General features: G+C 37.6%; 1 protein-coding gene across 1 annotated transcript in view; it reads right to left on the reverse strand.

Annotated features, from left to right (window-relative positions):
* The window catches only part of GRID1 (glutamate ionotropic receptor delta type subunit 1), a 287,235-nt gene that overhangs the window by 74,339 nt on the left and 193,427 nt on the right, over nt 1-19,469 (reverse strand). Inside the window, exons 5-6 of the mRNA XM_059851173.1 lie at nt 15,991-16,152; nt 14,628-14,747 (exon numbers count right to left, since the gene is read on the reverse strand). Coding sequence (XP_059707156.1) covers nt 14,628-14,747; nt 15,991-16,152 — 282 coding nt within the window. The remainder of the gene's footprint in view (nt 1-14,627; nt 14,748-15,990; nt 16,153-19,469) is intronic.

The raw sequence follows: 19,469 nt of genomic DNA on the forward strand, positions 1-19,469 counted from the left end.
AAAGGAAACACAAGCTAGGCTGGGAAAAGGACAGAGGCAGACTGTGATCAGATCCAAATCAATTTGCACTTCATTACTGGACTTTGGCCCCCTTAAAGGCACCTAATTTTCACAAGAAGCCAGGCAGCTGCTCTTTCAAGATGTCCTTTCTCCCCCACCCCACATTCTCCAGATAAACCCCTTCAAACTTGCATTAAAAAATACCCTAGATTACTGAAGAATTTTTTTAAAAAAGGTGGTTTCTATATACTTGTATCTGGGTCCCCTATATTGAATTAATCATTTAGACTATATAAGTGGGTCCCTGACAACTCAAGGTAGCCTATGATTCAATAAAAATCACTATCTTCCAAACATATCTATTATGAGAATTAGAAATTATCTAGCTGGGAGATGACCAGGTAGAGCACATTCTCTGTCATGGCAAATAAACAGGATTGGTTTCTTTTAAGCATATTACTACAAAACAGTAAGAGAAAATATTTATAAAAAGCTATTACATGATACAGAGTGAAGCAATGCCCCATTTGGAGGAAGAGGGAATTTAAAAATCCATTCAAAACCCATTTCTGAGGCAGCCTCATTTTCTACTAAGGAAAAAAAAGATCTGCAGAAGTGCAAAGGTCTTCATATGAAGGTAACCTTAGGAAGACCAAATTTCTATGAAGAAAAAAGGCAGCAGTAGAAGAAAGACATCAAAGTTCAGCTAGCTAGAATTCAATATTTTAGTCTTTGCAAAAGAAAAATTAAAAGGGAAAAAAAAGTTTGTGCATTTTTCTCTCAGATAATTAAAAGAAATGCCAAGTGAGAGTAAGCTTTAATAAAGGAGACTTTATAAATTTTAAATTAGAATCAGAGACATTCATGATTAGAAAATACCTGGTTTTAATAAACTCTCAGCTGAGGTCTATAGATGCCTGCTAATGATGCACAGCCAATCAAAGGTGTCTGGAGTGGCTGCAAAGAGAAGCAACAGGCAGAGAAAAAGAAGCTAAAGAAAAAGAAGCTGAATGTTTGGTGCGTTTAGCTCGGTGACCTTACTTGTGCTGCCTTTCTGAAAACAGAACCCCCATTGCACTGGTTGTACTCACTGCCTGCCAGTTACAGTGCTTTTATTGGTGAAACTGGGGTAAAATTTAGTTAAGTTTTTACAAAAAAGCCTTTTCTTTACATGAAAGAAGCTAATGTATATATATATTCACATAGAAAAAATTCCCTATATGGAATTCGTTCCTAAAACTGAAAATCACATAGATAAAAATGATGGCCAAAACATTTCTTAGCTTTCTGAAAATGAAGAAAAAAGTTGACCTAGAAGATGAAGTATTTATTAAGTCTATGAAAAAAATCTATTATTTTTAAAAATGCCATCTGATTTAATTAAATATTTGCCCATGTGCTATGCTAGCCTGCATTTTCTTTATATACAAACTTGCCCTATTTTTCTTTCTAACCTATTTCTAGACAACCTGTTGCCATTTTTTTGGGATTGTCCAAAAATATCTATCAAATGCTCATCAGCTGGTAGGTGACACAGGAACATAACAATTTCCTGTACTGGAGGCAACTGAAGTATCCCAAATATCCCAGCTTTCCAGTTTTCTGCACTCCCTGAGCAGACATGAGGCTGCTCTCCCTGTCCAGTAACCAGACCAGAAGTGCCCAGGTGTGTTATCCTGATGGGAGCTCAGAACCTCTGCTGAGGGGAAGAGAGAGAGCTGAGCCCTGGCTGTGCTGCAGCTGGACCAGCCCAGAGAACTGTGAGGGACGTTGCAGGACTGTCTGCAAAATACCATGCAGAGATAATACAGAAAATCTCTTCCTCACAGCAATATTAAGTTCTGTAATATAATGTACAGTCTGGAAAGCATAGCTGTATTTCTAGTTTGTAATCAGCTAAAGGAAGCACTGATATTGTCTGTCAGGTTTATTGATGAGTAGTATCCATAAATTCTTTCTGGTTTTCTCATATCCTTGCATTTCCACTGGGCATGTCTTGTTTCTCAACACTGAATTTTTGACAGCATTAGTCAGCACACCAAAGTAAAGTAATGAATCCTACTGCTGTGCTTTTTCCATCCTAAAAATGTGTCCATATAAAGCCTTCAAAATGCTCCCAGAAGAATTGCTTTCTGTTGATTTGTATTTTTTAAGCAACTGACATGAAAATCAGATTCTCATATGCCACAGAGAAAATTAGGAGACAGTGAAATCTATAGATGCAGTATATATCTCTAAGAGTTTGCATGCTTTATAGTCTTGCCCAAAATTTAAAGATGCAGCATGTTTATGCAAATGCTTAACAGCACCAAAAATAGGGAAACCGTTTGGATTTACAACCCAGCACATTGTGACGTAAAAAAAATCTGAGACAGCCAAGACCAGAAATCCTTCAGTACAAACACATCAGGAAGGCAACAGAACTAGTCCTGAAGTGAAATTCAGCAGAGATGCTGTCAATCAACCCAGTATTTAAATCAACAGACTTTGTCAGCTTGCTTAAGTTGCAGGCCAGCTGGAGGTCCCTTCTTCGTGAATCATTGCATCCCCAGGTCTCAGGGATTGCTCAGACTAACAGCCTGTGCTCCTGGGGCACTTCCCCACAGAGCACTGTGCTGCTGCCCAGCTGACCTCTGTGGTGACAGTGACAGCAGCCTAGGGAATGGCCTGAAGTTGTGCTGGGGAAGGCTTAGGTTGGATACTAGTAAAAGGTTCTTCACCCAGAGAGTGGCTGGGCACTGAAAGGCTCCCCAGGGCAGTGGTCACAGCACCAAGAAGCCTTTGGACAATGCTCTCAGGCCCATGGTGTGATCCTGTGCAGGGCCAGCAGCTGGACTTCATGACCCTTGTAAGTCCCTTCCAACTCAGCTCATTCTAGGATTCTGTGATTTTGAGATGCCAACAGAAAGGTAAAGAAATTCTGGAACTAAGATAGATCCAACAAGGAGCCATCCCAATTTCTGTGCTGGAAGACTTTGTTAATGCTTATTTTGGGGGCAGGAAGCATGGGGAACAGGAAGGATTTGGAGCAATGATGGGGGAGGATCATGGCTATACACAAATGGCTTTGGGTTTAAGGTGTGTTTACTTCTACTGGATAAGGAGGAGAAAAAAAATCCCTTCCTTTGCTCAGTGACCTGGAGCAGTATTAATCCACACACTGTCTTTCTGGGCTGGGCTGTGAAATACCTACTGAAGAAAGCCAGAGCTACAGAAGGGAGATATCCTAGAGCGGTGTTTCAAAATCAGAATTAAACCAACTCACTTCACCTAGAAAGTCAGGCTCTACAGAGTCTTGCTACTAGTCTGATGCTAAACTTTTAAGCCAGGAAATACCCACAGTTATTATGAATTCAGAACAGACAGCATTTCTGAAATAATTAAAGCCAAAGAGGCAGTAGGTACATTGATGTACCTATTTTATACCACCTACATCTAGAAAGTTAATTCAGCTACAGGAAAGGATATTTAATCTGTGCTGCAGCCTGACTAACTGCCATGGAGCACTGGAGATTATTAATGTGGGCAGGCTAAGTTGGGAGACACAGGAGGGAAGGAAGCTGCAGAGATCCTTGCTGTTCCAATTCTTCTCATCCTTCTAGGGGATCTGGCTAGCTCTATTTCTCTGCCAAAAAATAGGGCAGCTTATCTTCAAAATCCAGTATCAATACTCAAAATACCTACCATAAATCCTCCTGTACAGAGACACAAGCAAAATGAGCAAAGGTTTTTAAGGAATATTTTGCTCAAAATCTATGAGAATAGAGAAAGATAACTTGGCAGGCAGCAGGAGCAGGGGGCAGGTGAAGATCCTCTCTGAAGTGCTGTTTGCTATGAAGAAACAGGCTGTAGTGTACCTATTCTTGGCAACTGATGTACTTTAAGAAAGAAAATTTGTTTCCTGATAATATCAGGATCCAGCTCTCGGGTCCCAAACTTAAAACAAGGATGTGGACCTGCTGCTGCAAGTCCTGAGGAGGCCAAGAAGATGGTCAGAGGGCTGGAGCACCTCTCCTAGGAAGACAGACAGAGAGAGCTGAGGTTATCCAGCCTGGACAGGAGAACACTCCAGGGAGACCTTATAGCACCTTCCACTACCGAAAGGTGGCTACAAGAAAGCTGAAGAGGGACTTTTTACCCTCATGGAGTGACTGGTCAAAAAGGAATGGACCCTTCCAATCCAAGTTATTCTGTGTTTTGCCTGCAGTGTGCTTGTTAAAATTCATAATTCTCTCTTGTAAACTTGAAAAATCATAATAAATTATGCTAAAAAAAAACTTAATGTAATTGTAATAATAGTTCTAAGGCCAAAACTAATTACTATCTTATAATTTTGATTAGTTCTGAAAAATGCCCTTCTAGTGTAATCTGAGTTCCTTTCCTTATGAAGTCTAAACCAAAAAAAAAAAGAATAAAATAACAAAAGGCCATACAATCCATATTTCCCATTTGGTTTTCTCTAGTGGCTACAATAAATTACTGTTTTGCACTGCAGCTTGGGAGTGGAAGAAATAGAAAAGGAGCATGGTATGTGGATAATTAAAAAGATTAAACAGAAGTCATCATTGACAAAGGTGTTATGATGGTGTTAAGTCCTGTCTGACACAGAAGAATTGATAATAAAGTCTTGAAATACCACCCATAGGAAAAATATACAGAAGCACACTACATAAAGAATGAAAACATATATGAACATTTCTCTCTTCCTTCTTCTGAGATTTACCACCAGGCATTTTACATTTTATTCCTTACTTTTCTAATAAATAATACCATAGTTAGCTATAGCTCTCTGAACAATTCATCTGTCATTCAAAATAGAAACAGGAAGGAAATAAATACAGTTCTGGAGAATGGATAGAATCTATTGAATCTCTCAGTTCAAGTATGACTACATGTTGAGTTCTATTAAAAAGTTGTGATTAGGTGGCAGAGGAAGGTACCAGTCTTTCAGAGCCAGTCTGCACACAGAGTCACCCTGGAGTTCTTGCCAAAATGGGAGACATTGTGGCTTCTCTCCTGAACAGAGAGAAGTTTATGGGGCATAGAACACAACACAAGAGTGAGGTCCATCATCTGGGTCTGAAAGGGGGGGATGCATGAGAGGAAGAGAAGGAAACCCAGAGAACAAGCCTCTGACATAAGAGACTCTTCTTGAGATACTGACAAGACTAGACATTTTGTTTTAATTAAGAAAGGAACTGAAATGAGCTGTAATAAGAGCCACACTAGAGTAGCAGAGTCTGTGGGCTGTACCCTAGATTCAGACTAGTTTTTTCATTTTAAGCCAGCTCAGCCAGCAAATCTGTGTTTTTCGCTTCACTAGTTACTGTGCTCCTATTTGTGTTCAAAAAAAGAAGAAAGCCCTGAATGCTGAATGGTCTTTCAGTGAATCTATCGAGGAACAGTCCTCCATGGAACACTCAGAAACCAACCAGAGTTAATGAAAAATAACAACAAAACCTCAGTGCACTTCCCCCATGCTCATAAAGGAAATGTTTTGTGTTATCTTTTTGCCCTCTCTTGCCCTAGAAAGAAAACCCAAAAGCCATGGAGTGATAAAACTTGTTTTTCCAGTGCAATCACCATGTAGTATTCCTAAGAAAGTTTGGAAAGCCTATTACGAAATACTTCACTCCCTATTATTTTAAAATTTAGGAGAAGAGAAAGAAATAAGCAGACACGGCCTCAGATTCTGTTCCAGAAGGGAGCTTCTTTCTCTGCAAGTCTGAGCCATGAGCAGCACTCTTTGCTATACCTACCCTGAAAATCACACCTTACACCTGATCCAGAGAAATATTCATCCCTATCCTGGCACACACCCTGGAGAAGTCCCAACACTGAATGTTCTCCAAACTTAGATTATGACAGCATTTTCCTGTCAGAATGGCAAAACAGCAGTTGCAGATTTCTGAACACACAACCACATGATTTACATATTACAAAATAATTATACATTTAATTACCTGGACATCTCTCAGTATAACAAAACCACAGCCTCCAGGTGATACTGAAATGCAAATAGCTACAGTGGCCTTGTAGAAGAGCATCTTGAGAGCATGAGCTCAGTTTAGATTTAATCCAGCTCAGACAGCAATTTTGCAAAACAAACTTGTGCCTTACTGTATCTTATGGCAGAATAAATTGCACATGAAGCTTTAAGAGAATTATAGATGATGCCAGAACTACTCAAACTGAAATGTTCTCATACAATTAAATATCACCCAAGCTTTGAGTTGCTAAATATTAGCTTTTGTTTTTCTACTTGTCTCAGACTACTTACTGGTAAGGCTTCAGGAACTAAAAGCATCAGTACCTTTAGTCACCTCCTTGGCCAACCACAGTATTTGGAAAGTTTTAGACTGCTTTGTAAAAGTACCCCTGAATTTTATCAACCTCATCTATATTTCGATAACAATCCTTACTTAAAAACAACCCAGACAAATGCCCAATAACTGATATCAGCCAGATACCATCCCTAGATTTTGCTATTTCACCTACTTTAAAACATACCCACTTCTCTCAGAGCATTGTAACAAAATATTACTGATGCATAAAACTTGAAAAATGTAAGACTTAACAATGAACAGTGCAGGGAGATATTGAGGTTAGCCTGCTGAAACCAGCAATTCCCTAGACAGGCTGGTGGAATAACCAGTCCCTTAGCCAACTAATACAAAATGTCACTGCCACTTTCACCCCTGACACAGTATCCCAGAACACAGGGCATCCAGGAAAAAGAATTTGACTCCCCATTTATTTTTTTTTCCCAAAGTCCCATGGTGGTGGGAGAAAGGGCAGGACCAGAAGACAGCACAAGAATTTCAGACACAGTGAGAACAAGTGCAAATGTTGTCCTAAGTAAAGCACACCCTTTTAGGACCTTTTGGTGGTATTCCAACTGAGAGGAATTTACTGCCATAGGCAAGCAAGCTCTCTCTTCTCATTCTGCTCATACTCAGGGAAACTGGTCTTGGCAAGTAAATTAAAAGCAAATAACTGGTGTCAGATGTAACTATTTTTATGCTGTTTCTTTTCCTAAAAGAAAACCTTCATCTGGCTACCTGCTTTGGTCAATACTGACCAGCAGGATATTTCCCTAACTCCTTCACTGTAACAGAGAATCCCTGGGTAATTTGTTATTTTTCCTTTACTCCTCCTTTCATCTGCTTTCAAGAAAGCCCAATGTTCTCAAGCTCTTCAGGCCTCATCAGTAAAGTCTGTTTGAGTCTGCAATTTACCTTTTCATAGGAAAGATACTGTCGTGAGTTAAGTAGATGTTTGTTCATCACACTCATTAACATATAAAAAGTACAGACATACTGTGGCATGTTCAGAAAGAACATTCCATTTTAGTTGTTACATAAGCCCAAATTCATTCCAGTAAAATGATTTTTCAAAATTAAAACCAAGTTTTATTACATGTCATCTGTGTGCTTTATCCAAATACATAAACTCATCCACTCCCACTGCAGGACATATTGTGGTACTGGACCAGGCATATTTTGGAATTCTTTCCTTGACACAGGCTCACACTGATTATAGATTGTGCCTATTTTAAAGTAAGACTCAGTGTTTCCTGCGTAGTTTGGAAACAGGAAGTCCTCAATTTAAAGGCAGCTCTGTAAGGAACTGGAACAGCAGCAGGCAATTTCTGCCAAATACTGTAATTGCAGAGAGTTAGCCAATAAAGACAAAGAAGTTTAATCAGAACTCTGATGCCTTTTTGAAAGTATCTTTCCATAAATGTAAATACAGGAATTAGTATTATTCTTTTTTTAAGCATAACAAAATTAAGGAACCAGGTCAAAGCTAGCCAGATAGCTCTTGCCACTTGGTGACACAGAAGTTCCTCAAGCCCCACACTTGGGCTGATCACAAAGGAATCTTGTCATTAAACCTGCCCTTGAAAACCTGCATGAGAAAGTATTTACTCATGTACAGTAATGTAATCTGGCATGAAATGGCAGAAATAAAAATACAAATAGAAGGGGAAATTTTGAAAATTTCTATTTGTGCTGTTTATTTTAATAAGACTTAAGAGAAACCATAAAGTTCTTTCATTTTTCTTAACTATGATGGAAGCATGACCAAATAGATTAACACCCTATATTTAAAGAGCCACTTTTGGACATATTGAATATATCAGAGCAATATACACAGGCAGGCACCAGAGTCACCCTGGATTTTAATATTACTGCTGAAATAAATTACTTCATAAATTATGCTTGGCCTACATGTATTTGCAGTTTATCAAATGATACAAGGCAGCAACCATTAGAAGAATTAAAAACATTTTTCAAATACTGCAGAGAAGACACTGTGCATGGTCTCCCTCAATATATAGTCCTTGCAACTGTCCCTGACACTGAGATCATGCTGTAAATGAAGAGATGTTAGAGCTCCTTATTTTATGTCCTTATAAAAGCCAAGATGACATCTATTCCATCTAACAGCTAAGATAACAGAATTTCAGCATTATTATTATTATTATTATTATCATAATCAATTTTTTTTTTGTTTTAAAGCAGTTTTGCTAAACAGACATTATACTTTAAAAAGTTATTTTGACATTCAACAGTAAGTTCTGGAATAGGTGTGAATTTTAAACAACAATCATGGATCAAAGATGTTTCTCAGGGCAGGAAATTAAAAAAGATAGATTGTTTCTATTTCTGGAGTAGTGAGCTTACTGTTTTTGTTCAGGATTGATACTGTGAAAAAGAAAAATTGTAAATAATCTCCATTTTTGGATTTCCAAAATGAGAATTTGCGTAGTTCTTTTTTCCAAAGACTTCTTTTCTTTTTCTTTGTTAAGCTCAGTAAATCCTGACCTGTTGCTGTATGGAAATACATGTTTTTTCATAGTGTCCACACTTCAGCACAGATTCTTCATCAGCTGAGCTACAGAAAGGGCTTTTCTTGCTATCCCACTCAGAATACCCCCTAAGATTCATCAATAAATTACAGGAGCTTTGGTGAAAACTCCATAATTAAAGATGCAACTGTTTTTACAAGGCTGATTTTAGCACTCCTATTATCCCAATTTTATGCACTACTGCATATATGTGAAAAAAGGAGAATGTTATAGCCACAATTCATTATAACCTGGTAAGTATGATATAATATGTGACTTGGAAAAGAAACAGAATTTCTAAACATACAGGTAGTGGTGCAGGTGGCTGTGAAACTTCGGCAGAGCCCTAAATGCTGGCCCCACTCTTACCTCAGATATGGTTGCTTTTTAAAATCTACCCTCAAGCTTCACACTGTGAAAATGTCACATCAACAGTCTTCCAAAGGGGAAGACCAGCACAATCTTATGCTTGGAGAAATTCCAACTCAAATTTTCAAGACATCCCTTTTACTCGGTATTGACACTGGCACAATTTGCAAATACAAGTAACAGTTTATACACAAGCATAGGTCCCATTGGAAATGCTTTCCAAAATTCATAGTTTAGAATTAAAAAAAAAAACCTTTAAAATAACTATGTGTCACATATCTGCAACAAAAAACACATTTTCAAAATTGCTTACCCACTCTTCAGTGAAATAATTGAGCTAGAATTTTACAATGAATGCATACACATCATTAAGTATGTTTTATGTAGAAAAAAAAACCCCAATTTACAGAACTTGGGCAAGCAGTGACCCCATTTTATTTCAGGGAAAAAAAAAACCAAAATGCTCAAGGTTATTATGTTTCTTCTTTAGTTTTCTTCTATTATTTAAAAATTGATAATAGCCATTTCCTATACATTAAGCTGTATTTTTCACCATGAATAATTCAACTTACGGAATATGCAAGGAATGCATTTACTTTTATTCCTCATATATGCACAGGAAACCAGAAATAAAAAATTAAGAGTTTTATTATATTGAGCAAAATACTTCAGTTGCTTCTTCAGTTTGACACAATGCACAATTCATCAATAGGATGAATCACAATACTCTTTTTCCAAATTATTATACCACACCACTCAACCAACTCAAGCAGAAAGAGAAAGTTTAACCAAATGTAAATATGTGGAAATAGCATTCTACTAAGAGGTAGAGGACTATGGACCCTTCCCTTTGCAAAATAACAGAGGGATTTTAGTGATCAAAAGTAGCCATAAGTTCAGTCTTACATTTCTGCTGAAAGATACCTTGGCCAAACAGTAAAACTGAAATACTGCACCCAAGTGTCTGTTTATGAAGTGCTCAAACAGGAGGCAGGAATCTGTTTTACAGCTAAACCCAGGCAATTAGGTTATGTCTTCCATATAAGTAAAACTGATTCAACTACAGTAGGAACCACATAATTGCTTTGGTGTAAATATAACTTTCAGCAGCATATGATGGGATTTGGCAATATTCTTGTAGGTGAAAGCACTTGATACTGCAGATGTCTGAAAATACCATTTGTTTTTGCAATGAATAAGAAGCATAGGATTTGCCATCATGACAATAATGAGATTTTGTCTAAAAGTAACAATTGCAACTAAACCATGGTATCAGAATTCAAAAATGTGGTTTCAACAACTGTGAAACATATCAAAAAAACTACTTACAGTGACTTCTGCAGTCTGCCTCAGAAGTGCTGTAGGAAACAACTGCAACTGTTTACAAAGCTGATGCTATTTCAAGAAAATCTAATTTTTTTTAAAAAATAAAACATAGCAACTGACAGAAATGAATAACAAACCATAAACATTATCATTTTGAACAGAATGCTTCTTATGAAATACAAAATGTGTTCAAACCATTAATTCTACTTTCATTACAACCAGATTGGGGAAGAAACACAGATTGCTTTAGAAAAAATATGTTTCCTGTCGTAAAGTAAACTGAATACTCACATCATTTCACACTTACAGAAAATCTTCCTGCCAAAGAGGAAGATGAAGATTATCATAAAGCTCCTTACAGGTATCATCTAACTTAGCCTAATCACATCCCTGCAAGGTGTGTTAGCTGTTATGGTGCTCTCTGCACACATGGTCAAATGAGAATAAATAGTTTTACGCCTCAAGAGCTCACAGTGATGTGGTGAATTTCTGGAAAGCCACCCTGGAGTTCCAACTCCCTTAGCTCTGTCTTCACAGCTGGATCATCCAGCTTTTATACTGTGCAGAATCTACCCAAGTGCAGGAACATAAGTATGAAGCACCCCAGATGTTCTGAAAATTCCATCAAGGCTTTCATTAATAAGAGCTAATGATACAGATAGTCTCTAAGGAGACTAATTAATGAATTAATGTAGTCCTGCCTTTCTTTCACCTTCTATGACCATTGGACTGTGAAAGTAGGACATTAACTTTATTTTTGCTTTTTTCATTTTTGATCTATTCTGTTCCCTTATCACTTTACATCTACTTATTTTTCTTCTTTTTTTTAAATATACAGATATTCTGGTTGCTATTTCTGAAGGTGTTTATAGACATTAGGGACGTAAATCATAATGGTAATCATCAAGCAGTAGGCCTTTAAGACTTTTCAGTTTCTCTAGCAATCTTCAACTTTCAAATGCCCCAAGAAACCACCTCACAAATCTTTATTTTAAACATACAGAATACACGACACTTTCTAAACTTGCACATGTACACAGTGAATAGAAGGCAATTACCTGAGCCTTTTGTAAAACAAGGACATACCTTAAAGATGATACCTTAAAGGACACACCCTGTTCTTTTATGTTTAAACCAAAGAAATTAGAGCATTTTCTGAAGTCTCCCTTTCGCTTAAGTATACCCAAAGGAAAACCAAACGGTAACACATGAAATACACAAAAGCCTCTGTCAGCCTTTACCAAAACCACATGGTTTTAGACTTGAGTAAGAAAGGAGAAGACAAAGTGACTTGTGGAATAAAGACGCTACACTGAGCAATGAAATATATATATTTAGGTGAAATCATAACTAAATCACAGCTAGCAGAAGAAAAAATGGTCTGCAGAAAAAACAGGTTTCAGGGCAACAGTCAAGATGCCTCTGCAAAATAGCCCTGAAAATTCCTGCAGATTAGAGTTACTGACTTGGACATCCTCCTAAGAATCTTTCTGGTGGAAATGATTCCCAAGAAACTTTGTAAGGGATGCTGAGCGTTAAAAGTCCAATTTAAAGCTTTTGACTGGATTCTCTCTAAGGTTCAACACTCAACATTACAGTCTCTTGCCCTACCCTCTCACTGATCCTAAATGCAAAGATTTCTTGTACGGTCTGCACAGGTATGAATAGCTACAGATGCTTTCCATACGTAAATAAAACCATGCAGAAAGAGGCCTCTGTTTTCTACCCAAAATACATGCCTCCACAGCTAAACCTGACCAAAGGCTGAAACAGAAGCAGCTGACAATAAATCAGAACTGATCTCCCACCCAAGTAATATAAAGAAGACAAGTATGACTTTCTGAGCCTTTAAAAGTACTTCTAAGTTCTAACATATTTTTGCTGCAATAATAAAAAGTCAAGCTGCCTAAATAATTGAACTCCAGTAGTTCCATGGTAATTTTGCTCTAAGAGGTATCATCTCTTCCAAGTACTTCTCCAAACCTCCGTAGCATATTGCTGACTTTTACTCTCACTATATATTAGACTGAAAGGATAATTTCCAGAACTTTATTTTAGCTCAGAGCAGTATTCCACAGCCATTAGCTTTTTACCCATTTAGAATTATCCTCCCTTTCAATTTTTGGGAACTCAATAGTGTTCTGAAATTCATACCCAAAGAGTTAAGCCTTCCTATATTACCCACCAAGCAGTACAACCTCAAAGTAGCACACTAGGGATCAAAAGTAATCAGTAGTATACCAGGTCAGCCATTTTAGTAATTTTCCCATTTAGTCATTTTACCTATTTCTTCGCCCTGCGGTTGCTTTTGAATGATATCCTAGTTATCTCCACCTCGCACCTTTGGATTATGTGTCAATTTGGTCAGTGTGCTGCACATACCAAAGTGAGAGCATTTGTATCTGTGGTACCATTTTTGAAATGCACTTTAGAAAACACCTAATAGTGTATACTCACACATCCCAGTTTGCCTCTGAGGCTCAAACCTGTGCTCTGTGGCGTTCATGCCAATTTTACTGGAAGGTAAATATTGAAGCATCAAGCAATTATGTGACTTTAGTAAAACCACTTGGGAATTCTGTAATAAAACGGGACCAAACTTAAATGCCCTGTGGCATCCATGTGCTAGGGATAACACAGCACTGACATGACACTCAGGCTTTTCTGGACTGGCAGCTGCAAACAGCAGGGTAGTCCACAGCATCTCACACGGCACCAGATACTTTTGTTTTGCAGACTTGTGCATAAAGTAAGGAGAATATTGTCTGAGAGCTAGGATTGATTCCTACACCTACTAAACCAACCCTGTTTTATTAAATAGGCAACACTTTTTCCAAAATTAAGACAATATTATAATCTTTTATAGTTCACATAGTGTTTGAAACTTAAAACTTCCTCATTTTCAATCTTCTAGAAATGAAAGTGGACTGAGAAGTAGCCTTTTCTGGTCACCACAATATAGGAGCCAAACTGAAGTGTTCAGGGGATTATTTTTGGCAACAGAAAATTTTCAATTACATCTCTTGGAACTTTATGCATTTCAAATACTTGTCTCCATTCCGTTGAATTTCTAATAGATATTGCACAACTTTGGCTCCATGTCCAGAATCCTTGTGCCAAATTAGACTCTGAAGGAATCTCATGTTTAACTGATAAAGATGATTATGTAAACAAAAATTGCTTGTTTTTCCACTTACACTTCTGTAATTCAGACAAATCAAATCAAATCACAGAAACCAATGGCCAAATGAAAAATAAGAAATCACATATATTTTAATTATTTGTGAAGCCCTCTTTGGCCAGCTCTGTTTAATGCAGGACCCATTGATCATACCATGGTAATCTCCGTATTTCAACCATCTGAGCAGTTTAGAAACTACTTACAGCACGGGTTCCAATCAGAACCTCACTGTTCAACTGAGAGTTTCATATATTTTTGGAGCATCCCCTCTGCCTGAGCATGTTCAAGGTAGCCTTTGCAAAACACAACAATTTATGTCAATAATCCCATGGAACCACTTTAACTGACTTTTAGTCCTTGGCAGTCCTCTTTCCACCAGCTACCACCAATAGGTGAATCTTTACTTTTCATGACAGAGTATCTTTCATTTTGGAAATTATCTTCTCCAGAATTTTTTTATTTATCTCAAATTCTTGCAACAACTACACTTAAAACATCCTAGCGTTTTTACGTAATTTATAAACTCAGCTATCCTCCTTAGTTAGACAAGTGCCAATTGTGTTGTATCTTCCATATTTCTATTATAGCAATTCAATCTTAATTAACAATAAATTACATGAGCTAAATTGTTCAGTTTTCACTATTATAGCCACAGGATGCTTATGGCATTGCATCATTACTGCACACTAGAAATAACTTGCAGGATTCCAGCCTACCAATATAAAACCGGTTTTCAAGATTTAAGTGTGTAATAAATTAGAAAATATTTCTCATAGAGTAAATGTCTTCCGCAGCATAGCACTAATTCATTCTTGAAGAATAACATTTTCTCCTGTGAGGCAGGATGTATATTATTCAGAGGAAAACAAAAGAGAGAAGGAAGCAGCATATCTTTACCCTCCGCACGTCTTTGCCGAATGTTTCGCTGTAGCTGGTGCCCAGTATTTCAAATTGGACATAGGGGTTGGCTCCATCTTCTCTGAACTCCATAACACCAGTTAGCCCAGTTATATGACCCTAAGGAAGTAAGTTTGAGAAATTTCAGAAGACATTTGCCTTCATAAACAGTACTCTGGATAAAATGCGTGCCAAATATGTTTAAATCATGTTTACAGTGAACTTAAATGTGGCCCTTGCATGTTCCTCAGTAGCTCAAACCCAGCACTAGACAAAAGGTTTCAGTTTTCCTTTTTTTTTTTTCAGAAAAATACTTTAGCACTAACACACCCAGTGTTTATGGCCATCAGGTCATTACTATCCACAGAAACAGACCCCAGAGAAAAAGAGAAGGCGTTAGTGGACAGTGAGACAGCAGCCCTCCCAGTGTAACTGAGGGCAGCGGGCTCAGTTCTTGGCTTGAGTACCAAGGCATGAACTCACAGCCCAAAACAAGGGGTATGCCTGCTGTGCTCCCAAGAGAGGCACAAAGAAAAGATAACATGGCAACTCTGTGAAACTACCAGAGTTTGATTCTGGCTTTCTAGCAAAGAAATGACAACAAAGTTCAAATTAATTTAGCAACAAAGATGGCATCATTAGGACTTGTCAGAATGATCAAATTGCATCATTTTACTAGAGGAAAATGATTTCCTCAATACATATTTGGGAACAGGGGGCTTCATCTGAACAACTGCAAAAGTCAGTATAGAAACAAATTAGGTTCTTTTCTTCTATTACTTGTGATCAAGCAACTTTTACACAAGAAGTTGCCATGTGTCTACAAAGCCACAGGTCTGTCCACATTTGAGTATTTCAGCATGGTGCAAGACATGTAACTGTTAGCGACAGCTTAGCCAAATCAGATTGTTCTTGCTCTGCTCTGGGATATAGTACAGAAGTAGATCCTTACTAATGCTCAGCTAACTACAAAGCTATCTGAGCTGTTGAAAATGGAACATAAGTCTTAAACCTCATCATTGGTTTCCCCTCCTGCCCACTTCAAGCCCTTTAAGTTATCCTCTTGCAAAAATGCATGAATCAATGCCCATGACTACTCCTGATCCTACTTCCTCCACAGAAGGCAGCTAGAGAACAGAAGTAGAACACACACCACTGGACCCAAACTGCCCTGTGTGCAACTTGTTTATCATAAATCACTTGCTCGTTTAAGAGCTGTAAATTGTCCTTGGTCATTATAGATAACTTGCTTGTAATACATCAAAGAAAAGTTGAATAGACGTTAAAACCTTCTTCAAATGCTCAAATAGACAGGAAGCAACTCATTCAATTGCTCACACAACAGTGGTTTTTCTTTTTTCACCTTCTTAATAGTCTCTAGCATGGATCTTCCTCCATTCCAAGGTTTGGTGGATTTCCTCATGCAGTTCAGACTTGCCATGCTGTGCCATTTCCTGTCCTCCAGTTTTCTGTGGAAAGCATTGGCCAGCATGAGCACACTGTCATACAGGTACAGGTTGGAAACCTGCAAACAATAATAAGAATGAGCCTCTTTTTTTTTTAATGTGAGCACCTTCCAAAGAAACAATAGAAACCAGCACAGAAAACAAAAGAAGGCATAAGTAAGAACTAAAAGCTGGGTATGTTTGACATGTTCAACAGCCAAAGCAAATGTCTGTCCTCCTGAGTCCCTCTGTCCAAAGGATTCTGGCACACGGGCACTGCCTGAAAGTTACTGCAATGCAGTGCTGTAAAGAGAGATCACCCTCCACATATAAACTCAAACTACAGAGGGAGTACAGCTATCTGTCAATGAAAGACAGAGATTGCTACTTTTTCAGCTTTTCAGCAAGGAGGGAAAGACAGAATGGAATTAAGTTATTGGGGGTTTTATTCATTTGAGCAGCTGGTAATTTCTGGAACAGCAAAATCCAATACACACACAACTCTTTAGAAGAGAAGAAGGAGAAATGACAGTATTATTTTGGTCTTAGCATCTCTTTCTACCAAATATACATGAGACTGGTTATGTGCTCCTTTCTCTGGAGCTACTGAATTTAGCCTCCTTATTCTGCAATTCACATGAGAGATACAAAAATAAACAATTGATGACAAAGACTCTAAAGAACAGAACACCACACTAGTAATGCTGAGCTGTGTATTTAATTTTTCAAACCAAGACGTGTCTAGCAATACATGATTAGATCTTTTTTACAGGCAGTAGTATCCATCTCAAATGGTAAAACTTTAGTAGAGGAGGTTAGCTGAGACAAGAAATTAAAAAAAAAATAAAATTAAATACTCTTTACCTGTTCCCAGAGTTCACATGCACTCTTCTTCAAAAGTATGTACAGGGGGTTAGATTTAGTCTTTACTAAACTCCAATCTTCACTTTACATCATCAGCTTTTTCTATTAATACAGCAACAACAACTACACTAATACTAATAATAATAACAACATTTCTTGTAGCTGTAGGCTTTAATCATGATCATCCCTGACTTTGCCATTAGTCTCCTGGATTTTTCTAGTTCACCTTAGAAAGCGATGCACAGAGACCAGGAAAGGGTTGCAGGTGGAAGTTAATTCAGCTGCATACTTCCTATAAATGTGACTCTCTCTGTGTCCCAATAAAAGTGTCAATCTATGAAAGCTTAGACATATATTACTGTTGAATCATTGGCTGCAAGTAAAGTTCTGATGTCTGTAAAATGCTAATCTCCAGAAACAAAATGTTTCATGTTCCATAATCTGGAGCTTGACATAAATTGAAGGCCTAGACACTTTGAAATATCTTCTAGTATAAGTAAATCTGAACAAAAGATATATAGGCAAAAATTAATTTTGAAAGAATCAAAATACAAAGAAAAAAGTTATTGAAAATACACACTTAAGTGACTAAGCATAAAGAGGGATCTTAACATGAAAACAATGCAAAATCTGTGAGATGCTATCAGGGAGAATCACTCTCATCTGGCATTGACATCTTTTTTCCCTTCTTTTCTTTCCAGCCTTGCTGAACAAGCACTTCACATTGCCTTTATTTGCTATTTTATCAACTTAAATATTTTCTTTTTAGAATATTTCCTGAAGTAACTATGTACCATATTTCCTCAGGTTTTAAGAAAAGTAATTAGGGAGTTAACAGGAGTCCCAGCAACCAAGCTTCTTCTTCTCAATTGCATCTCTTTCCCTATTCTGTAGATATTTCCAAACAACTTTCAAATAAAGCAAGCAAGCGGATCCTTATTATTCAGGAGGGCACTTTTCTTCTGGTTTAAACAACTCTTCACAGAAAAAAATCCAAACAAATCCAAACTTCAGATCCTGTAAGATACACCACCCCAAACCACAAAATCCACTTTCTTAGAAATATGTTTTAAATACATAAGGAAAAATGCCATTTCTTACAAGCCTTCATGATCCTCTTTGCTCCCAGCTGAATTTGGTTTTGGAGACTCACTTGTAACTGACAACAAATTGTCTGCTGCCTTGGAACATCCACAGATCAGAAATGCCTTGTATGTTCTCGGTTTGGCACTGCTCTTTTGCAGTTCTGAAAAACTGCAGCCTCACTCCCAAAAACAGTGCTTGGTTTGCTAGCAGACAGCTCTAAGGCAAAATACAGGATGCACTTGGGTACACGGTTTTCTGCTTTTCATGTGCTTGGAGAAGACACCACAGTTCTGCACATGTGACTGACAGAGCTTGGGAGAATTGCACTGAGGATGTCAGCCTGCACCTTGCACCCAACTCAAATTACCTCCTGCTGCAGAGCAAAACAAAACAATCCTGTGTTTACCAACCTAATCCTCACCATTCAGCTCGACTTTTAATGAACTTTGCATCACTAAGTCCATAAATTTCTTTTGAATGAATGCAATGAACTTAGAGATAGCAAGATGGGGTCTGCACAAGAGGAGTCTCCACTACATTTATCCTTATTCTACATCTGGAGATCTGTACCAAGGCAGAAGAAACTGTTGCAGAGAATACACCAGAGTACATTTTTGCCACGGAAAGAATATTCTGCATGTTCTGTTGTATTATCCACAGTATTTTGCCACTTTGCTTCTCTTCTGCTGAAAGCCTCATCCCAAACATGAGTAAATTGTGCTTTTTAATCAGCAAAATTCCTTCCATCATATAATCATACTCTATTTACTCCAGAGAAAATGACATGCATGCATAACTACATTTTACTCATTACTCACTGAAGAGGCAATCTCTATGGAAGACTAAGTTGCATCTTACTCACACAATCAACACTTCTATTTTAGAACAGAATATAGGAAGCTGGGAAAAAAACAGCATCAAAATTTCCACAACTAAGCCTGGATCTCTAATAGTAAAAAAAAAAAAAAAAAAAAAAAAAAAAGACACAAGCATTCTGGCCTAATCTCACAGTAAATTCAGGGCTCTAATAATTTTCTTTATTACATTCAAATACAGAAAAATATCTGCATATGTCATAAATCATATTTACAATATGAGTTTTCTGTAACCTCCAGAATATGCTGTGAAAAGAAAAAGGATTCAGCAGACATGGCCTGTATACCCTTGTTACTGCACCTGCGCATATATTTTAATTTTCAGTGAACTGTTAAGTTCCCTATGAGTATGGACTTGACCACTGAAAGGGAATTTTTGAGATACCCAAGGGTTCAGCTGTACTCTGATTCCACCAGTACTGTTAGAGGCATGAGAAAATAGTTAATTTTAAAAATTCATCTTCAGGTAGCATTCAGAATTGGTAACAAAGCAAGAGAGAAGTGAAACAAGGCAACATACTTGGCTGCTTGGGGTTTTCAAAGCTCTAGAGCATTTTTCAATTCCCCTATTT

This window comes from Haemorhous mexicanus, chromosome 7 (genome assembly GCF_027477595.1).
Source record: "Haemorhous mexicanus isolate bHaeMex1 chromosome 7, bHaeMex1.pri, whole genome shotgun sequence".
NCBI classification, from domain to species: Eukaryota; Metazoa; Chordata; class Aves; order Passeriformes; family Fringillidae; genus Haemorhous; species Haemorhous mexicanus.